Source organism: Heterocephalus glaber, unplaced genomic scaffold (genome assembly GCF_053883595.1).
Source record: "Heterocephalus glaber isolate CG9 unplaced genomic scaffold, H.glaber_assembly_v1.0 deba00000122, whole genome shotgun sequence".
Taxonomy (NCBI): Eukaryota; Metazoa; Chordata; class Mammalia; order Rodentia; family Bathyergidae; genus Heterocephalus; species Heterocephalus glaber.
This window is the reverse complement of record NW_028258138.1, coordinates 78,721,561-78,744,016: the sequence shown is the minus strand read 5'-3', so window position 1 is coordinate 78,744,016 and position 22,456 is coordinate 78,721,561. Positions and strand designations below refer to the sequence as shown.

General features: G+C 52.0%; 1 protein-coding gene across 1 annotated transcript; it reads right to left on the bottom strand.

The window, feature by feature from the left end:
- Positions 1-426: 426 nt before the first annotated feature.
- Cpne9 (copine family member 9) lies at positions 427-22,394 on the bottom strand. The gene is made up of 20 exons (XM_087216926.1): positions 21,320-22,394; positions 20,828-20,868; positions 20,689-20,735; positions 20,519-20,622; positions 20,273-20,309; positions 19,889-19,965; positions 15,520-15,583; positions 15,319-15,422; positions 15,101-15,205; positions 13,285-13,326; positions 12,952-13,027; positions 12,807-12,860; positions 12,467-12,528; positions 11,207-11,253; positions 10,210-10,391; positions 9,943-10,070; positions 3,929-4,031; positions 3,350-3,407; positions 2,795-2,868; positions 427-787 (listed from the first exon to the last, which is right to left on the bottom strand). The coding sequence occupies exons 1-20, from the start codon at positions 21,385-21,387 to the stop codon at positions 608-610; spliced, it is 1,653 nt and encodes a 550-aa protein (XP_087073052.1). The 5' UTR covers positions 21,388-22,394; the 3' UTR covers positions 427-607.
- Between the last annotated feature and the right edge of the window lie 62 nt (positions 22,395-22,456).

Here is a 22,456-nt window from a genome sequence, read left to right as displayed (position 1 = left end):
GAGGTCAGGAACCCCTTTGGGGATTTGATGCAAGCTTTTACCTTTTTGTGGCCCTAGGATGGACCCCAGAGCCTCATGCATACTCGGCAAGTCCTCTACCATAGAGCCACATCTCCATCCAGCCCCACTTCTTCCTTTTTTATTTTTTGGAGACAAGGTCTCACTACGTAGCCCAGGCCGGCCCTGTACTACTGTGTAGCCCACGCTGGCCTGGGACTTGAGACTCCTCCTATCTCAGCCTCCTGAGTGCTGGAATTACAAGTGTGCGCCACCATCTACTCTTTTCCTTGGTGTTTGAAACTCTACGTGATTGGACGAATGTGTGTTAGTGTAAGGGTGAACCCACTGAGGCCACCCTTGTTCCGCCTCCTAGTGTGGCCCAGGCCCTGGTCCTCTGTGTTCCTCTTTAAGACCCAGGACACACAGTAGAGCAAAGAGCAGCTTTATTATTGGCATGAGAGCAGGGAGGCACTGCTGCAGAGAGAGGCAGAGGGCACACCTGCCAGCACTGACACCAGAGAGGTCCAGGGCTCCAGGTGCCTCTGGCTTTCAGCAGGAGGGAGCAGGTGGACAGACTACCAGGCATGGATATGTGGGCTGCTCAGGACTATTGTGGAGCTGGGGTAGGGCTGGAGTTGGCCGTGGGTGAGGGCCGGGGCTGGATGTCCCTGGTTCGCATGTAGGACAACAGTTGCTCTGGGATCTCAGCCAGCACATCCTTAGCCAGTCGGGCCATGCTCAGAACCTGGTTCCCTGAGCGGTCCACGTAGTCTCGGAATGGGACAAACTAGGACCAGCAGACAGGAAGGTGTGGGCCGAAGCCCAGGGAGGAGGGCGGTAGGAGGCTCCATCTTCACTCCTCACCGTCACTCCTAATAGCCCTCTCTCTTTCTTGGATGGTTTTTTACATTTGTCTCTTCCACTCGCTTTTTTACCAGCTACTCAACCTCAGCCCACTTCAGCTTGCCTTCCCACCATCCGCTGAAACTGCCCTTGGTAACACCCTTGGGAGCCCCGAGTTGCTAAGGAGTCTGGCAGGCAGTAACTTTCAGTGCTCATCTTGCTGTGTTTGTAGCTTTCTGTTACATGCAAACATAATACTCCCCAATCTGTAACCCTCTCAACACCATCAGCTTTGGGTTGTTCTTGTGCCTTTCTGGATGCTCCTCTCCAGGGTCCCCCTACCTCCCAAGCTGCTTTCCACACCCAGTCCCTGCGATCTGGGCTGTCTTTCTGGGCAATTTCATACTCTGTCTCCCGGAAAGGAGGAAAGGGGACAGGCAAGGGGTGAGAGGGAGGAGGAACCAGAGGAGAGGACAGGCAGGAAGAAGGAACCCTGAAGAGGGGAAGGGGCTGCAGGGAGAGCAGGGGCCACCTGAGAGTAGGGGCTGGGGAAGTGAGGCTGGGGAAGGGCAGAGATCCTGAGAAAGGGACTGGCAAGAGGGGAGTGGAGCAGGCTGCAGGGGAGAAAGGTTGGCAAAGGGAGGCAGAAGTGAAAAGGAAGAAGCAAGCTATTCCTGATGAGTCCCCAGTTTTTCTCTCTACCCCAGCCTTTATCAAATTTTGTTTTTCCCCAGTGTGGTGGTGCATGCTTGTAATTTCAGCACCGAGGAGGCTGAGGCAGAATTGCAGCAATTTGGAGGCCAGCCTGGGCTACGTATGAGTTCAGAGCCAACCTAAACTATGGAGCAAGACCCCATCTCAAAAAATCAACAAGAAAATAAATAAATAAATAAATAAATAAAATTTTACTTTTACTTTTTTGTTTTTAGATGAGGTCTCACCATGTTGCCAAGGCTGGTCTTAAAGCTCCTGAACTCAAGTGCTCCTCCTGCCTTCATCTCCTGAATATGGGCAGGCACACTCTGCCATGTTGGTGAAGGTACTAGAGGTTTAACCTGGGGCCTTCACACTGAGGTATATCCCCAGCTCCTAGCCTTTTTTTTTTTTTTTTTTGAGACAAGTTTTCAGTTGGTTGCTAAGTTGCCCAGGAGTGTCGAAAGTTTGAACCCACCCAGCCTGGGCAACTTAGCGAGACCCTGTCTCAAAACAAAAAATAAAAAGGGCTGGGGATGTAGCTCAGTGTGAAGGCCCTGTGTTCAGTCCTCAGTTACACACACGCAAGCGACCATCTCACTCCCTTATGCAAAATCCTTCAAGAGGAGGCCAGGGATGTAGCTCAGTGGGCTTGGCAAGCACAAGGTCCAAGGTTGTTTGATTCCTAGTACCAAAAAAAATCCTTCAAGAGCTTTAGAACCTCAGATCTTAGCCTGGTGTAGTGGCCTACACCTGTAATCCCAGCTACTCCCGAGGCTTATGCAGTTGGATTGCAAGTTCAAGGCCAGCCCGAGCAACTTCCTTAGTGAGACCATCGCAAAGAAAATGAATGAATGAATGAACGATTGAATAAAACAGATCTTTCCCAGGGCTGACCCCTGCTCTGCGTGATCTTGGCACCCTGGGGCGAGCCTCTGTCCTGCTCAAATGATGTTGCTGTGCCTGCAAAGCTGATCGCATCCTTCAGGTCTCAACTCTCAATCTTAGTCGCCCTCCCTACCACTAAGCACCTCAGCAGCGCCACCTACCGATCCCTGGGCCCTGGGCTCAGCCTAATCAAGTACATTTCTCTGTTACAAGTCGGCTCCGCTAGAGGGCGCACCTTGGAGCCCTCCTCCCCAGGGACCCTCCAGCTGGTCAACCACTCTGTTCTGGGAGGGAGGAGGGGAAGCAGCGTGGGAGGCGACCAGCAGGTGGGGAGGCAGCTCCCCACCTCCAGGTCAGGGGCCACGGCTACCTGAACGATGTCCCGCTCTGCGAAGCGCCCCCGGGAGGACACGCGCACGTCGTCACCGTCCAGCTCTTCCATTGCTGCGGAGTAGATGCCCTAAACTGGCCTCTCCAGCTGGACCGTGCTGCCCTCCCTCTTCAGAGTCATGACAGCACTTAATAGGTGCAGTGAAGGCCTACACCTACTAGACCTTTTTATGAAGCTGTTATTATTATGGGGGGGGGCAGGGTCTTGCTAGGTAGCCCAGATTGGCCTTGAACTAATGGTGATCCTCCTGCCTCAGCCTCCAGACCCCTGGGATTACAGGCTTGTATCACCATGCCCGGCCTGTTATTACTACTACCCTGCCTTTCCACGTTCTCCATCCCCCCAGGAGTGTCAGGAGGAAAGGCTTACTGTCACCTGCCTTGGTTAGGAAGAGGGCACGGTGTGCAGCTGGGGACTCAGCTACAATCCCCCGGTTTATCTACCTTGTGTTCTGTGAGACAGGCCCGAGTGCCCAGGCCCAGCCTGATCCCCAGGCCTCACCCCTCCTGGGCACCCCCAGCCCATCCTACTCACCCTCGAACATGGCTGGTCCCACACCAACTATGATGATGGACATGGGCAGGGAAGAGGCCTGTGGAAGAGAGGGGCTGGGTTGAGCTGCCACGCAGAGAAGCCACTGTGTCACACGCATATCTCGGCAGGGGTACCAGAGTGCTGCACTCGAGTGCCCTTTTGGGAAGGATGCGTATGTGTCAGGCAGCCCTGGAAGCTACAGTGTCTCCCTACAGAAATAGGCAGGTTTATTTACTGTCCAGAGTCCTTTTCAAGTCTCCCACGGGACAGAGGGTGAGTGTGCCCCCTACTCACTGGAAGAAACCAGGCACCGCCCGTGATGCGACCAGCAGTGGGTACAGTGTCACTGGCCATTGTCACAGCATCCTTTGGGGACCGGCACTTCGGGATAGTGCAAAGGCTGGGACGGCCACGACTTCTTTTGCTGGGAGTAACGCAGTCCTCTGCCTGTGTCCTCAGCCAGCATCCATAAAGCCGGAGGGCTCACTCACCAGGTTTCAAAAAGGATAAAAATCCCCCTAGCCATCCTCCCTGGTGCTGACAGTGACCCCTCCCCGAAAGCCTCCTTGGAGGACTCACGCTGACGATGGCTTCTTTGGTCTGTGTCATGTCAGAGATGACCCCGTCCGTGATGATGAGCAGAACGTAGTACTGGGAGCCATCGGAGATCTTGGCTGCGGTCCTGCACGAGAGAGGCCAAGGTCAGAGTCCAGCCATGAGCTGAGGAAGCACACCAGCCTGCAGTGCCCACAGGGAGGGAGCTGGGCAAGACCCTGTCACCAGCCCCAGCTGCCCGGCTGCCCGCCTGCCTGCCAATCCTCCACGATGTTTACTGAGCTCTTGCAAGGGAGGCCCTGGAGACCTGGGAGAGGAAAAGGCAAATCTTGCAACACCTTGGGCAGAAGACTCTCATCCATCAAATCACACAAAAAGGCATGAAATGACCACTGTGAGGAGGCTGTGGTGACTGCACGGCAGGGTCCTGAGATGGTCCTAGAGGTGAGCGAAGCCTCTGAGGAGTGATGTATGAGAGGCTATGTGGAGGGGACTCTCTAAGCAGAGGGCATGGTGTGGATAACAGCTCTCAGGTAGAAGGAAGCAGGAAGCCCACTGGTCTAGAGATGCAACATGAGGGCAGGAGTGGACCAGCTTGAAAGATCCTGATGTTTGCACACCAGCAGAGCAGACCAAAGGCTCCCTCTCCCCACTCTACCCATTCATTCTCTCCTCCCTGGGACCTTCTATTGCCCTGCATTCTCCCTCAGCTGGGTTGATGGACAGCGGCTCCTAGGACTCCTTTCCCTTCCCTCCCGTCATTCTTGTTCTAGGTGCTGGGGATGAAACCCAGGGCCTGGCACATGCTGCACAAATGCTCTTCCACTGAGCCACACCCCAACCCCTTTTAAAAAAATACTTTGAGACAGGGTCTTGCTAAGTTGCCCAGGTCAGTTTTTTTTTTTTTGTATTGGAATGTGAACTCAGGACCTTGCACTTATAAGGCAGGCAGTGGCACCACTGAGCTAAATCCCCGGCTCTGCCCAGGCCAGCCTTAAACTCAGCCTCCTAAACAACTGGGATTGCCGGTGTGCGCCACTGCACTTGGCCACACCTATCAATGTTTGAGTCCAGTGATCCACCTGAAGAGGACCTCATAGGGCAGAGTCCAGTCCTCTTTATTTTATATATATGAAAAACAAAACCCAGAGTAGGCACAAGGGTGTTGACAGGCCTGGATCTGTGACTTCCAGTCTTAGGACCCTTGTGGACTGGAAGGATGGAGCTATGCTGTCTGATAAGGACACTGAAATTTAAATCCATGAGGTTAAATGGAATTGAAGATTGCACTCCTCAGTCACCCAGGCCACCCCCCACTGCTCAGTATCACATGGGACTGCGGCTGCCACACAGACCACGTTCACTGCTGTAGAGCAGTCTCCAGGATGGTGTCAAGTTTACACCTGACCTCAGCAAGGGAGGAATGGCATGGTGAGTGAGGACTTCAAATAGCTGTGGCTCAGTGTGTCCAGGGCCCAAGGCGAGAGTGGGCCACGATTCTCACAGTTCTTCCACAGCCCAGTCCCTTCCTAAGTTCTGGGCTCTCCTGAGGCTTGGCCTGTGGCTTTATCTTGTCACAAGTAGTCTCTGTCTACCTGCTGTCTGTTGGCACCACACTTGGTGCCAGGCACATGGCAGCGAGCAGGATACTGCCTGAGTGGAAGCAGATACTGCATACCTCGAATGCGCTGAGGTATGACAGCTAATCTAGAGCTTGGAGAGTGAGCAGGTGAGGCATGTGTGTGAATGTGTGCCACGTGTGCATGATGGGAAGTGAAAGGGAGAGACTGGCACATGCAAAGAGAGTATGTCCCAGGAGTCACAGAAGAGCTGCCGAGGAAGGTGGAGCTGAGCTGGGAGGGAGCCTCGAGTGAGGGACTTGAGTGCTCCCTGAACATGCCTTGCATCCTGAGGCCATTATCTCTCCAAGGCCACTGGCGGGGAAGGCCAGTCTGTGCCTGGCTCAGGCAGGAGAGGAAACAATGGAGAATCTTTTCTGATTCCCATCAGAGTATGACAAATGCATCTGATTTAATCCTCACTGCCACTCTATGAGGTGGGCAAGATTTTGTTCATTCTTTTTTTCAACACTGGAGGTTGAACCTAGGGTCTTCAAAATGCTAAGCCACATCCCTGCCTTTTTTTTTTTTCTTTGGTACCGGGGATTGAACTCCGGTCCTTGCGCTTGTGCAGCAGGTGGCGAAACCACTGAGCTAAATCCCCGGCCCTCTGCCTTTTTAATTTTGAGACAGGACTTGCTAAGTTGCCCAGTCCAGGCTCAAACTTCCGATCCTCCTGCCTCAGCTTCCCAGAGTGCTGGGATTACAGGCCTGCAACCACCATGCCCAAATGCTGTTTCTTTTCTTTTTTTTCAGTACCAGGGATTGAGCTCAGGACCTTGCGCTCTTGAGGCAGGCACAGTGCCACTGAGCTAAATCCCTGGCCCTCAACTCCTTTTTTTTTTTTTTCAACTCCTATTTTTAAAATGAGAAAAATGTTGAGAGACATTGAGTAGCATCCCCCAGAGATTATGAGGCAGGAGTCCAAGCCTTGCTTGGGCAATTGAGCCCAAAGCCCCATTCTTATCCTCTTCTTTCCATTTCAGCCATGCCCCAGATACACCCAGCAGATCACATCCTGTCCTGATCCACTTTGCTGCCTCTGTGCTTTCCTCTCATCAGGCCCGCCTGCTCTGCCTTCTCCCACTGGGCAGTCCCCTCCTTGTTCTTCCTGTGTCACACCCTGGAGAGTACTGAGGGGTACCCAAGGATACCTTCCCCCTACTGCACCAAATGGTGGAGAAAGCTAGATGGCAAAGAGCATTTGCAACACCTCTATAAAACATGAATGCAGCTCATCTGAGAAGAATGTAAAATTTGCGTGAATTTTTAAGATGAAATATGGAGAATTCAAAGACTTCAGCTGTGCCCCCAGGGAGGATAGGCAACTTGCTAGAGAAGTCTGGGAAGCTCTGGCTACAGAGGGAATGTTTATTTATAGGTCTGTCTCTTGTACCAAGGCAGGAGTTCCCGAGGGCAGGCCCAGGCCTGATTCATTTGGGAGTCTCCAGGGCCCAGCAGAGAGCAGAGCACTGGCAGCTGCTCTCTGAATAGCAGTGGAGGTTACAACAGTAACAGCAGCAGCTAAAGCTAACAGCATTCAGGGTGTGGCGATGCTACTCTAAGCAGGTGACAAGTGTCATCAGCCTCCTAACAGCCCTGAGATGCAGGGTTTTACAAATGAGGACCAGGTACAGCAGGGTTCAGAGACCTGCGCAGCAGCACTGCTGTGGGAGCAGGGCTACTGCAGAGCCCATGTTCATGCTGGCTGCCCCTTTATGAGTTGCTTGTTAGATGAATGGATAAATGGATTGGGTAGCTGCTGCCAATATTTAAGAAGTCTGGTTAATGAAGATAAAAAGTAGACTCCAATATTGGTGGGAAAAAAACCAGAACTGAAATATTATGTGTAATTTGACTGAGATTATAGAAAGAAAAAACTAGCAAGGCGTGGTGGCTCACGCCTATAGTCCCAGCACTCAGGGAGGCTAAGGCAGGAGAATCCTAGTTTGGGCAGCTTGAAAACTTAGCAAGACCTTATTTCAAAACACACACACACACACACACACACACACACACACACACACACACACGGAAAAGACTGTCGAGAACTCTATATGTATCTATATCCCATGGGTAGTAATCCAGGTGAAATCCTTCCTCCTTCCCACCCCTCTCTTTCTTTCTTTTGCAGTGCTGGGGATTGAACCCAGAACCTTGTATTATAGACAGCTAAGTTCAGACAGGGCTAGGCCCTCGAAGGAGTCAGTGCAGAAAATGAGAACCTATCACAACTGTGGCTGGAGGCACATCTGTTGAAGGCCAGGCTGAAAGATAAAGACAGAATGGCCAGACCCACATGCCTCCCCAGGGATAAGCAATAATTTGAAGATTATACTATAGTGGGTATCACCTGGTCCAATAAAGTCCAGATAGACATCAGTCACCCACATGGGTGACCCGGACTTCCTGATCCCTTCCTAAAAAGGTCTTTATTTTTCTAAGTACACTTGCTATGTGACCTGCTTCCTCACTGGATCAATATTACCTAAGCAGCTATACTTGTAATCTTATTGGTTGATCATAGTTTTGACCCATGTTGTACCCACCTTGTGATTTTGTACCTACCTGTGATTTTGCTCTATAAAACTTCCTTTGAGAATTGGCCTTGTTAGCAACCCACTTTTGGGTCTCTTTCTGTCTCTCAGAGCTATCGTTCTCAGTAAGTTTTTCCTTTTTTTTTTTTTTTTTTGAGACAAGGTCTCACTTTGTAGTTCAGGCTGGCCCTGAATTCATTATGTAGCCCAGGCTGGCCTCAAACTCACGGTGACCCTCCTGCCTCTGCCTCCCGAGTGCTGGAATTACAGGCCACCATGCCTGGTGAGTTTTTTCTACTCTTAAACTCTGTTGTTTCTTAGATTCATTCTTCAGTTTTGGGGAACACAAACTTGGCATATCTGGCATCAAGCAGGTTGGGAGTTTTATTTCCCCTATATCACTTGTGCATGCTAGCCAAGTGCTCTCCCATTGAGCTACATCACTAGTGTGCACCCTCCTCCTTTTATTTGAAGACACAGAGTCTCGATAGATTACCCAGCCTGGAGTCCAACTTGGGGTCCTTCTGCCTCAGCCTCCCAATTAGCTGGGATTACAGAAATATGCCACTGTGCCCAGTTGTGATTTCTTATTTCATTTCTCTACCTTGGAAATAGTCTACAGCAATATATTATTTTCATAATCAGAATAACTGTTAGTCTCATTATGAATCAGAAAATAAATCTTTATTGGAGAAAAAGGAAATTTAGGACTATGAATCTCCTTGAAATTATTTAACATTTATTGTCCTTTTGTTTGGTCTTTTTTTGTTGTTGTTTGGTCTTTTCACTTCCATGTTTCTTGAGGTATTTTGTTTTAGCCAGGTCTTTTCTAGTCCACATAGTGGGCTTTGGTTTTTTTTTTTTTCGTCAGAACCTTTTTTTAATTTATAAAGAACAAGTTTATTTCTTAAATTTCTGGAGGCAAGAATCTCTTTTAAACTCAATCACTGGTTATCCCATGTTTACTGATATATGCTTGGTTTTAGTTCTGTCATTTTATTTTAAATTTGCTGTTACTACCCTCTTTTTTTTGTTTTTGTTTTGCTTTGTTTTTGTTTGGGATGGAACTTAGGACCTTGGCTTGTGAGGCAGGTGTGGTGCCGCTCAGCTAAATCCCCTAAATCCCCAGCTGTTGTTTTTGTTTTTTGAGACAGGGTCTCACTATGTAGTCCAGGCTGGCCTTGAACTCACTATGTAGCCCAGGATGGCCTCGAATTCACCATGATCCTCCTGCCTCAGCCTCCCAAGTGCTGGGATTACAAGTGTGTGCCACCACGCCCAGCTCTGTGATTTTAAAAAATTATTTCTCAATGGTTCTGCTGCCTGCCTCGAAAGTGCAAGGTTCCGAGTTCGATCTCTGGTACAAAAAAAAAATTATTTGATATACGACCTGAGTTTTCTGTGCTTTGCACATTTTTTTGAAGTCTGGATAGTTTTTAATCTAGCATTTAACCAGCACTTACTGCAGGCCAATGCTGTGCTAAATTCTTGCACTGCTCTCTGGTAACTGGGGTTTATCTAACCTGACAACAACCTTCCACAGCAACTGCTGCCTCCGCCACTGTTACTGCCTTTGGGGGTTGCAATGGAGACTCAAGGGGGCTGAGGTACTTAGGGTTGTGTGTCAGTGAGCGGCAGAGTCAGCCTCCTGCCCAGGGTGGACGCCCAAGCTGAAGCCTTCTCCATTGGAGGACGGGCTCTTTTCTCTCTTACGCAAACTCCAGGCCAGGTTGTCAGCCCAAAGGGGCAGCTTGGACTCCTTCACCCCACAATCAGCTGCTGTGTAACCTCTATCCCAGAGCCTGGCCAGCATGGAGCTTCTCTCCAGAACCCTCGGTGGTTCTGACTGTTGTGGGGAGTCTGCCCAGAGCCCTCCCCTTACCTGGCCACCTGGTTGATGACAGGAGCGAAGTAGGTGGGCCCGTAGAGCTGCACCGTGCGCAGGCTCTGGAAGTAGCTCTCTAGCACCCCCTCGATGCCTGCGCAGTTGGGGTCCTCATCGTTGTTGTTCTGGGGAGGAAGACTAGCTGCCGAGCAAAGCTCAGGAGCCCACCTCATCCTTCTCCCCAGTGCCACTCCTGCTCCCTCTGAGCTGCTCTGCTACCCTTTCCCAGCCTCCCACCCCTTGGCAACTCTGCCCACACCATACCAGGGGAAACTGGTGGGAGATCCGGCCCTCAGGGGGCAGCTTGGCCCCAAAGCCATAGGCTGGGAAGAGCTTGTCGCTGTCGTAGTCCTGGATGATCTCCCCCACTGCCTTCAGTGCCATGGCATAGGCGCTGAGCTGGTAGGGGCTCATGTAGTGTAGGGACGTGGGCTGCAAAGGGTTCCCTGTGGGGACAGTGCCCAGCCTTGTTGCCTGGACCAGACCCCGCTCACCTCTTGTTGCTGAGTCCCCTCACCTGTCCTCTGCCTAGGGTCTCCCTAGTTTTCCGCTGCCCTTCCTGTGTCTGTTTATCTGTCTTTCCACCCTCCTGCCCTCTGTCTGTCCATCTGTGTAACCCTCTACCCACACGCCTGTCTGCCCATCACTGGGCCTTAAGTCCACTTCCCAATCTTCTTAGCCATCCCTGCCTGTAATTCAGCACACCCCTGGCCCCCGCTCATCCGTTAACAATTTCTTTCTTTTCCACCTGTCCTTCCAGTCATCTTACCTTCTCCAGTAGCACCGGCCTATTCCACTCACTCATGGGTCTGTTTTCATGTGGACCTGTTCATCTGAACACTGATCCATTCCTTCTCCTTACCTTCTGTCTCCCTGTGTCCACCCACTTGCCAGTCCCTGCATCCCCTTGTGCTGTCCAGTGTATTGTCCTCACTCAACCACCAGCTTCTTGCTGTCTGTGCATCGATTCACCCTGACTAAGCACCCTACACCCATCCATTTACCCGCTTTCCTTACAGCCCTTCCCTCCCATCCATCCATGGATCCAGCCACCTGTGGAGCAGTTACAGAGTAAACCATCCATCCATTTGTCTTCCTGCATCCTTGTGCCCAGCTTTGTGCTGATCATAACCCTCCGACCAACGTGTTCTCTGAGGCCCGCGGGTCCTTGGCTAGGAAAACTCAGGCAGGTATCTAGCTAGGTCCATCCCGAAGACTTCTCAGAGTCCTCCCACCCCTCGTCCTCCCACACAGGCCTCACCATTGGAAGCTGTGAAGTCAATGGCTACCGTGAAGTTCAGCTGTGTCCTGTGGGAGAAGAGATGGGCTGAGCAGTGAGCGACTGTCACACCTTCTCTCCTCTCCTCCCCTCCTTTACCCCCTTCCTTCCTTCCCTCTCTTTCTTTCGTGTTAGGGATTGAATCTAGAGTTTTGCACATACTAGGCAAGTTCTCCACCACCGACCTACATTCCTAGTCCCTTTTAAATTTTTGTTTTTGGAGACAGGGTCTTGCTATGTAATTCAGGCTGCCCTTGAACTCACTATGTAGCCCAGGTTGGCCTTGAACTCATGGTGATCCTCCTGCCTCAGCTTCCCAAGAGCTGGGATTACAGGCATCCACCACCATGCCCAGCCTTAAGTTAAAAAAAAAAAAAATTCTGAGACAAGGTCTGGCTAAGTTGCCTAGGCTGGGCTAGAATTTGTGATCCTCCTGCCTCAGCCTCCCAGGAGCTGAGATGACAGGCCTGTACCACTGCATGGCCCCACCACTATTTCTCAAACATTATTGTGTATTCAGAACACCTGGGGCTCATGTTAAAATGCAGAGTCTGATCCAAGCAGTCTGGGTGGAGTCAACAAATTCCAAATGCTGCTGATCGATGGACCGAATTTTGGGTACCAGAATTTGGGCCTACTCTGTGACAGTGTATTAGATGTAATTTAATTTAACCCTTACTATAGCCCTGAAGTAATAATTAACATCATTTTTTTTTTTTTTTTTGGTACCAGGGATTGAACTCAGGACCTTGTGCTTGCGAGGCAGGCGTGGTGCCACTGAGCTACATCCCGGGCCCAACATCTCTATTTTACATAGGAGAAAGTGTTTTTGCAAAGCAAAGTACATTTCTCAGGTCTACCTGCCTACAATGAACAAACCAAACCCCTCCAGTCTCCAATCAGCTTGGCTTCTCCCTCTCTTGGCCACCTCCTCTGTCTATCTGTAATTGTGTGTGTGCTAGGGAAGGACCACAGGACCTCGTGTAAACTAAGCCCGCTGTGCCACTGAGCCACTGAGTTAAACCCCACCCCAGCCACAACTGTTCCCCGAAGGTACTGAGGGACTCCTAAAGCTCTGAATGCAAGGCACCACTGTGAACAGAACTAAGAGGGGCAGCCTTGTGCACTTTACAGAACACTTTACAGTTTGCCTACTACCTCTCAGTTTATCACCATGATCTCATTCAGAAATAAGAAAACCTGGCCTTGGCCATTCAGCCCAGAGCTTGGTGTGTGACTCACCCTCCCTTGATGTAGTCAACAAAAGTGAATTCAGAGTCCACCGAGAAGGACAGCAGTGTCACCTGTAGGACAGAAGAGGCGGCCCTGACACTTGGGGAGAGTTAGTTAGGCAATGGGAGCACATGACTCCGTGCTGTGCCCTACTTGTCTCATGAACATGTGTATTAAATTTGGAAATGCAATCTAAGAAGTTTTTTTGGTTGTTTCTTTTACTCTGCAAAAGTGTAAAGGTAAAAACAAACAAAAACTGCAGTGGCGCCATCTTGTGGCCAACATTACTATATCTAGGTGATTGGAACCCAATGAGAGGCTGGGGGACCCACCACCAGGGAGCACTCACAGTTCCCGAATTGAGGTATTTCTTCTTCTTGCATTTCTTCCGCGGGTTCAGTACCTAAGTGGGGCAAGGTGACAGCGGGCGTGGGAATGGAAAGGGCTGCAGGCTGTGTAGGCTGGGCTGGAGGCCTGTGGGCTGGGGCGCTCACCTCGTAGACCGTAAACTGGTTCTGGGCCTTGCTCAGCTCCCGGTAGCTGGTGGTGAACTCACCAATGAAGTCGTGGCTGCAGTGATGTGGGGGTGGGTAAGTGCCCACTGCCAGGCCAGTGTCTGGACTTTACTCCCCTACCCTAATTTCCTAGTTGGGCTGTGGGGCAGCAGGGCTAGGACCAGAAGGGAAGAAAAGGGAGGAGACAGCATGCCAGAGAGATACCCAACCCTTGCTGGTTCCCAGGGCTGCGTGGGCTTCCTAGCAAATGGGCCACACATTACAGAGAACTGCGTTCAGTGCAAGAGACAGGACACGGTGGGGCAGTTCTACCTTCCATCTCGGTCCCAATCATACACGTCAATCTTCACAGTTCTGAAACGCACAGGATAAACAGGCTGATGCATCTGATGAGTCCCAGAGACACCCCACTCACTTAGGCTGCATACAAGTAACTTTCCCACTCACCCATTCGGCCTTCCATCAGCCTGTTCAGCTTTCCTCCTATCCTTTCATTCACCAGCCCAGACATATATCTGTCTACCGCTAGTATACCACTGCCGCTATTAGGACCATTATTACTATTCCTTCATCATTTTATTGAGACTTACCATATCCCAGGCATTGTTCTCAGCACTTCCACAGATATTCCCCCACCCCCTATCGATTGTACCCAGGACCTTTATGCTGAGCTCCATCTCAAGTCCTTTGTATTTTTTCTTTTGAGACAGGGTCTTGCTAAATTGCTCAAGCTGGCTCAAACTTGTGATCCTCCTGTCTCAGCCTCCCAGAGTGCTAAAATTACAGGCATGTGGTACCACACCTGGCCAGATTGTCTCATTTAATTTACAACCACTCTGCATAAAATAAATACCATTATTCATGCTTTTGGATATAGGAAATTGAGATACAGAAAAAAAAAAGTAACTCAGCTAAGATCCTACGACTAGTAAGTGATTGAACTGCTAATTAAACTCTGACATCCTGGCTCCAAAGGCCCGTTCTTTTTTTTTTTTTTTTTTTTTTTGAGGTATCGGAGTTCTAACTCAGGACCTTGTGTTTACTGAGCTAAATCCCTGGCCCTCCAAAGGCCTGTTCTTAACTAGCATGTCTACATGTCTTCAGTCAGTATATCAGTCCATTTAATCATCTATCTACCTGTCTAGCCAGCCATTTACCCATATATTTGCCAACCCAATTACCTAGTAATCTATCTCTTCATCCAACTATACATGCAGCCACTCACTGACACATACAAGTACTCCATGTGTCTATTTATCTACCCAACCAAACACATCTGTCCATCTAATCACCTGTCCATTTGCATAGCCATCCCTTCTATCCTCCTACCTACCTACCTATTTTCATACTACCCATTCATTAATTCTTCTGGTCAGTCTATCTACCTTATACCCATCTACCAACTAATCTATTCATTCTTCCTTTTACTGTCTGCCCATCCATTGACCTGCCTGTCACTCCACGGTCTTTTTCTTTTTCTTTTTTTTTTTGGTACCAGAGATTGAACTCAGGACCTTGCACTTGCGAGGCAGGCACAGTGCCACTGAGCTAAATCCCCGGCCCTCCACTGTCTTTTTCTTGGTACCAGGGATTGAACTCAGGACTTTGCACTTGTGAGGCAGGCACAGTGCTGCTGAGCTACATCCCTGGCTCCACTGTCTTTTTTGTTTGTTTGTTTGTTTGTTTTGGTACCGGGGATCGAACTGAGGACCTTGCGCTTGCAGGGCAGGCGGCGGAACCACTGAGCTAAATCCCTGGCCCTCCACTGTCTTTTTCTGTTCCACTTGCTTTCCATCCATATCCCTTTCCAGTCATCTGCCAACTCTTATGCACTCATTCATCAGCTCACCCATTCATTTATTCATCCATTTATTCCACCATTGGTCCAGTTACCCGTTCTTCTTCCATCCATTCACGCCTCTCCCCCAGCACCTATCCACCAGAGCTGTCATGTGTCTATCCACATGCAGCCCTTCACCAGTGTATCTGACCATTGGACCACCTAGCCATGCATCTGCTCATTCATTTCTTCATCTGCCCGTTCGTTCACCCAGTCCATCCTCTGAGGCCCAGGAGCCTCAGTCCTGTGTTTTGGCTCCCTCCCTCCCTGGCTTGTGCCGTAGCAGACCTGTCGTAGTCTCCATTGCATAGTGCCCTCACAGGGATGCTGAAGGGCTGCCACACAGGGTTCAGTGTATTTTTCACAACCTCGGTCTTGTGGCAGATGGTGAACCTGGAGGGAACAAGAGGCCTGGAACCTGCCCTGGGGGCTGGAGACCCTGAGATGCCCCACGTGTTAAGCACACGCCCCATGCCAAGCTTGAAGGCTGAGAGGCAGCGACTCACGTGCCATCCTCGTTGCTCCTGTAGAACACAAGGAAGGGGTCTGACTTCCCAAAGAAGTCCTTCTTGTCCAGCTTGTTTGCACACAGCTGCATGGTGGCAATGTCCTGAGGAGAAAGAGAGGTGGCTGTCACCTAGAGATAGTCTGCCACGGGTGCGAGGGAAGGGAAGGGCGCCCCTGGGTCTGCACACAGCCCTACTCACCCGACAATTGCTGAGCTCCTCCGCGGTCAGCAGGATGGTCCCACACTTCTTGCCTGGTACACCCCTGCAAGCAGAGAAGCCTGCTTAGTGAGTGCAGGGCTGACAGGCACAGTGCTGGGGCACCAGGCTGAGGCTGGGCAGCCAGGGCTCCAATCTGCCACTCCTGACAGCCTCCTGGGTGTCCCGTGTGCCAGGAAGGTGGCTCCTGCTGGGGAGGCCTGGCTGTGACCTGGGAGGGGTCTGTAGTCTAGCAGGAGGGGACAAGTGGCCTAGGGATCAGACTTGGGATCAGAGTCAGTGGCCTCGGGATGAACATTAGATTTCCAGGCTGACACTCAGCAAGTTACTTGCCCTTTCTGTCACTTTCCCATTTTTCTCCTCATGGTCACTGTGAAATTACCTGAATGAGTTCATGGATGGACAGGCAATTTCTTCCTTCCTTTTTTGGGGGGCGGGCAGTAGTGAGGATTGATTAGGGGTTCTCTATCACTGAGATACACCACCCCTTCTTTAATTTTTATTTTTTCCATCCCTGCTTTTAATATTTAATTTTATTTTGAGGCAGGGTCTCAGGTGCCCAGGGTGGCCTCTAGCTTTCAATCTTCCTGCTTCAGCCTCCAGAAAAGTAGGGAGATGTGCGCCACTGCACCCAACTTAGAAAAGCCATTCACAAGCATGCAAGATAGAGCAAGATTACATTCTTCATGCCCACCCCTAGTGCCCACCACTGTGATGCCAAGTGGTCCCTGGGCAGGTGGTGCTCTCCAGCTCTCCTGGGCCCCACCTGTTGGGAGCTCCCAGGAGGAAGCAAGACACTGAGGCCCACATGCTGCAGCGGTTCTGAGAGCAGGAGAGGGGTTTCAACCCAGGCCCAGGGAAAATGGCTGGATTGTTAGATCAAAGCTGCTAAACTTTCTGAAGACAGAGAAGAATGAGATGAAAAAGACAAGGGAGCTGGGTGTGGTGCACATGCCTATAGTCCAAAGACTGAGGCAGGAAGACTGCCACAAGTTTGAGGACAGCCTGGGCTACATAGAGAGACCCTGTCACAAAAATAAATAAATAAATAAATAAATAAATAAATAAATAAATAAATAAATAAAAAGAAAGAAAGAAAGGAAGGAAGGAAGAAAGAAGATACTTTACCCTCCTCTGACCCCAGGGACATTGCATGTGATTAAAGCACATATGCTTTGGGTCCCTAAGCTGTGAGGGACTTGTTCACAGGGGTCTGTGAGCCTTGATTCACAGTATAGCAGAGAGAAAGCTAGGTCAGGAGGTTCTTGGGTTCAAACTTTGGCTCTAACTTGCTATGTGATTTTCCCTACCTTTAAAATGAGAGGATTTGGGGGCATGGTGGCTCATAGCTGTAATCTCAGCACTCTGGGAGGCTGAGGCAGGAGGATCACAAGTTGCCTAACGTGGGCAACCTAATGACACAATGTCTTAAAATAAAAGGGTTTGGGCCAGGGATTTAGCTTAGTGGTTCTGCTGCCTGCCTCACAAGCACAAGGTCCCGAGTTCAATCCCTGGTACCAAAAAAAAGGGCTTGGGATGTAGCTCGCTGGGAAGGCCCTGGGTTCAATCCCAGTACTGGAAGAGAGAGAGAGGCAGAGAGACAGAGAGACTATAGAGAGACTATTTCTCTAACTCCTTCAAATCTTGGTTCTGCGCTTTCATAAGAGGAAGCGGATGAGGCCAGGAATGTTCACTGCACATCAGACAGTGCGGCCTTATGGCTGCCTGAACCTTGATGCGCCCTCCTACTTTGCCAGTGTGAGCTACACTCAGTGGTTATAAGAACTCCTCCTCTGCATGTCACCTCCTTCTCATTCCCTTTCTCACTTTAAATGCACTTCAGGAGCTTGGCCTGTTAAATCTAACTCAGCCTAACCCTGCTGCACCCACGGACTGCAGCTCGAGCAGCACACACAGTCTCATATGCTACCTCCTGAGGCCTGGCTCTCCACTTTTGGTACACAGCAGTTTCCTTCCCTCTTTCCTCAGGCCCCAAGCTCCTCCCCCATCTTCTCTTTCAGCCACAACCTCGTTTCCTACTTGCTGACAACATGGAAGCAACCAGAAGAGGAAGTCCCCCCATCAGCACACCTACCCTCTAATCTGTGTCCGCACAGCTGCACCTTCCTGCAGCGGCTGTGAGTGAGCCTTCCATGTGCCATTCACCCCTGCACTGAGTGCTACATTCTACCCTGCCTCATCCGTACCAGGACTTCACTCCAGCAATTTGCCCCTCTTTTCACAACTTAATTTTCTTTTTCAGTTTCTAGTGGGTCATTCTCTCATCAATATACATGTGGTATACTTTTTCTCATGTTAAAAAATTACAAATGTAGGGTTTGGGGTATAGTTTGGTGGTAGAGTGCTGGCCCAGCATGTGCTAAGCCCTGGTATCCAGCCCCCAGTGCGGGCTGAGGAGTGGCGCTGTGATTAATTCTGTAATCTCAGAATTCTGGGAGGCTAAAGCAGGAGGATGGCAAGTTGGAGCCCAGCCTGGGCAATTTAGCGACTCAGTGAGATCCTGTCTCAAAATAAAAGAGTTGGGGATGTGGCTCAGTACAAAAGGTCTAGGTTGGGCCAGGGATTTAGCTCAGTGGTTCCACTGTCTGCCTCAAAAGCGCAAGGTCCCAAGTTTGATCCCCGGTACCAAACAAAACAAAACACCCCCCCCCCAAAATAAAACAAAGGGTCTAAGTTCAATCCCCAGTACTGCAAAACAACAAGAACAGCAAACTACTGCTGACCTCGGTTTCTGCTCCAGCCATTTCTCCGTTTCTCACTCTGCATGGAAATGCTCTGAAACATTCCTCAACTCCTATTTCCCTCTTCCATTCTCTTCTAAACCTCTCCAACCTCCACTCTCCTTCAAAACAACGCTTGTCTGAGACCCTGGTGATCTCCCTCCTGCTAAATCCAGCGCCAATTCCTAATCCTTGACTTATTTGACCTACAGCAGCATTTGGAGGCCTCCAAAGCTGGGATGAAACTTAGTACCTCGTGCACTCAGTGCACAGAACCACTAAGCTACACCCCCAACTCCTTTGTTTTTAAAAAAGTCACAATTTTTAGTCATTTTTGTAAGAGAGGGGAGTTTGTTCTTAAAACACCAATCCATTTAAGCCTTTTTTTTTTTTTTTTTTTTTTTTTTTACAGAATGTACTTTTTAAAAAATTTGGTACTGGGGATTGAACTCAGGACCTTGTGCTTGTGAGGCAGGTGGTGGGAACTACTGAGTTAAATCCCTGGCTACAGAATGTACTATTATGGCTGATACGCAAAATATCTTTAGTTCTGCAAGACTCAGATGGCAAACATCAAACTCCTGTACTTACTCAGCTGTATACCCTGAATAGAAAATAAAAAGCTTAACAACAGCAATTTCTTAAGAAGAAAGGCAGGTAACAGGAGTGAGCAGGTTTCATGGCCTTAAAGGAACATCTGAGACTCACGTTTCCGACCACCCACTGGACACCTCCACTCAGTGTCAATAAAATATGCCCACAATCTGACCACTCCCTCCTCCACCACTGCCGCCACACTATGTGACTACAATCCCTTGACAACTGGCTCCCCTCGGCTTATGTTCATCCACCCCAGGCCTATTCTCAACTCAGACACTGCATCACCCTTGGAAAGCAGAGTCAGATCCTGTCTCTGCTGCTCAGGGGACAGCTGGGTCTGGTCCCTGCAGTGAGACCAGGTCGGTCCTAACTTTCAGCTCCCCAACTGGCGCGGCTCCCGCCTCGCCATCCCTCCTGCTCTTTGAACAAACCTGACTTCCGAACGAAGTTTCCTCTGTCTGGAGCACTGTTCCTGAGGGTCCACACCTCCTCCCTCTCCTCCTCCAGCTGCTCCACTCCCATCCACCCAGCTTTCCTTTTTCCTTCGGCCGCTTTGCCTTTACCGTCTGTGATTTACTCAGTCTGTTTTGCAGTTTCACACGCCCAGCTGCACTGAAGCCCCAGCTCCCCGAGGGCGGGGGCCCTTGTGCCATTCACTACGGTAACTCTGGCCCTTGAACATTGGCTGAAAGAATGGGTGCCCGGTAGGACTGTTGCAGCAGGCGAATCCCTAGTGCCTAGAACAGGGTCTGGTGTAGGACACAAGGCTTTGATCTAATGGGGAGGGGGGATGTGTCCAGTGGAGAGGAGCTTGGAAGGAGGGTTTTAAAAGCTGAATCAGGCTTAGAAACAAAGTGGAGACAGAGGACACACGGGACCCGGACTTGTGAGCAGCGCTCTAGAGATGGACTCTCACGGCAGCGACAGGGCCATACCAGCCCCACCCGGGTCACAGGATTCCGAGGGGGAATCCGGCACGGCCCCTCCCGCTCCCTTCCTATCGGGCTCACTTGAGGGGTCGCTCCACGCGGCTTCCCTGGCCTCCGATCACCTCTCCTAGCGCCAGGAATGCTTGTCCCAGGAAATCCTAAGCAAGACACAGAGTCAGCGAGGCTCGGGGACTCGGAGTCCCAGAGCAGGGCGGGTGGCACTGCTCCACTGGACCCGCTGGTGCCGAGGTGGTGCCGCTGGGTGGCTTCTAGAGGTGGCGGGAGGAGGGGTCCGCGGACCTAGCGCACCCCCCTCGCCCAGCCTCACCTTCTGCGTTTCCGGCAGCGGCAGCGGCGGGAAGGAAGAGAACAGGCGTGAGCGGCGAGCGGCCGGGGGCGCAGAGGACCGGGAGGGCGGGTCAGGGGAGGAGGAGCCCGGGGTCGGGTAAACAGGGTGCTCCTCACCGGCTTGGAGATGTTGGTTCTAGAGTCCACGTTGTACCTGAGAAGAGAGTGGGCCGCCGTGGGTGGGCGGGGAGAGGCCGGGCAGGTCCTGGCCGGTCTCCGGGTCATACTGCGGATGGAGGGCGGGGCAGTGTGGGCCGAACTCCAAGGGCGCCTTGTGGGGGCGGGGCCTGGGAGCTTGGGACCCGCCCCCGGGCAGGGGGGAGCAGATAGGAGGCGGGGCCCAGGGCGTGGCCGGGGGCTCACACATCGAAGCGCAGGTTTTGCTTCTCCTCAAAGAAATAGTCGAGGACGAATTTGCGCACGAAGTCCGGGTTGAGCGTGTTGTCGATCACCTCGGTCCGTCCGAACTGGTGGGGGGACGCAGATCAGCGCGGTTGTCGGGGGTCCCGAGCGTCTAGGGGGGCGACACTCACCTCCCGCCACTCCTGGCTGGCGCGGCTCTGCGTGTACAGCACCACCACTGCGGGTGGGGGGCGCTTAGCGCGGATCGCCCCTCCCGCCCGCACCTCGCGCGCCCTCACCTCGCGCCCTCCCGGCCCCGCAGCCGCTTACTGGGATCGGACTTGGAGAAGGTGTCTAGGTCCAGCAGGTTCCTGGAGAGGAGCGGGGACGGACGCGGGAGGACGGTGCTGAGCCCGCCGCCTCGACGCGGCCCCCGGCAGGCGGTTGGGCGCCCGGGATGGAGGCGCGGGGCTCAGGTCTCACCTCCGGGCCGGACGCCGTAGGGGAGCGGGAGCAGGGCCTGCGCCGTCAGCACCCCGGACAGCGGCCCAGCCCGAGCATCCCCCTCCACGAGCCCTCGCCTAAGGGCTCACACCGCCTCCCGGCCCCGGGGGAGGGTTCGCCTTAGAACTTTGCCGTCCTGGGTCCTGGACCCAGCGCCCCCCGCCATCCCTCTGCCCTCCCGGAACCCTTGCACGGTGCGCCTTTCTGAGCTGGGGCTGTCCGAGGCGGCCCCTACCCTGTCCACGCTCCTCGGCGGGCCCCCCTCCCGGTCCAGCCGTGTCCGCGACGCCGGAGACCTGCTCTGCGCGGCCCACTCACCGACAGGACACGGTGATCTCGATCTTGGTGGCCGGGACGCTGCGCTCCGAGGCTCCGCCGAAGGACATGGCTGGTGGAGTGGCTACCGCCGCGGGCTGTGAGCCCGGCCCGGCTAGGGGCGGTGGCGGCCAGGCTGGCCCATGTGCGGGCTGCGCTCCTCCCTGCGTGAGCACCTCGGCTCGCCTGGCCGCGGCGCCCGCACGCACTGCGCTCCAGATGGCAGCGCAGCCCCGCCTGGCCCCGCGGGCGGCCCCCGCCCCATTGGAGCAGCCGGAGCTGGCGAGGAATCTCGGCAGACCAGCAGACCCGCTCCAGCCCGCACCTCGGGACGGGAGGTGGACTCGCTTGGGTGAGGGTTCCAAACCCCCTATCTAGAGCTGTTGATGGTCCTGAAACGTGGTCTCTGCTGGGGGCTGGGGTCATTACCTCTTTCCCTGAGCCTCTTCTTCAATAATCTCTCCCTCTTGCCACTGCAGCCTGCCTGGGCTCTACAACATGAAGTCACATTGTTCCATTAGCTGGTCTCCCGGGCAAGGTGGGCAACATCTCTGGCTCGGTCTCAACAGGGCACACTAGCAGCTACCTGAATACTGTAAAATGTCTAGATGACGGAAAGGAAGGGTTTAGCACATTGACAGTTCAGTGACTGTTCAACACTTACCATTTGGCCTCCAGGTATTCACACTGATGACCTGTTTTGAGTTAAAGTCTAAGGGGCCAGGGATGTAGCTCAGGTAAGCCCTTGGCTAGGATGCGTGAGACCCCGGGTTCAATTCCACAGCACCAGCAGAAAAATAAGTAATTTAAATGGCTTTTAAATGATTGTGGAACACCATCTGCTCATGCCCTTGAATCCTCCATACTCACAGCACGGTCTATGCCATGTCACCCTTTGGAAAGAAGTGGTCATTCAGGGCCTCCCCACCTCATGTTGTGTACAGTGTTGCCTCCAAAGCTCAGAAGCCAGCATCCTCACCTGTCGAAGGTGGGTCTCTTGGCTCAGGATGGCAGGTCACATCTGCCTTGTCTGTGCTGCCACAGAACTAGAGAGGCCCCTCAATCCCAGCAGGCCTGAGCCCGCAATGTAGGCTCCTTTGGCAACCACAGCCCTTGCTTCAGCCTGGTGAGTTCTATTTG

Excerpts from the sequence above, each read along its gene's own strand:
- Cpne9 (XM_087216926.1), bottom strand. The coding sequence starts at position 21,387 with ATGTCCTTCGGCGGAGCCTCGGAGCGCAGCGTCCCGGCCACCAAGATC. Across the intron at positions 4,032-9,942 it reads GTCATCAACCAGGTGGCCAG|GACCGCAGCCAAGATCTCCG; the intron begins GTAAGGGGAGGG and ends TCTCTCGTGCAG. Across the intron at positions 3,408-3,928 it reads CCAAAGAAGCCATCGTCAGC|GCCTCTTCCCTGCCCATGTC; the intron begins GTGAGTCCTCCA and ends TCTCTTCCACAG.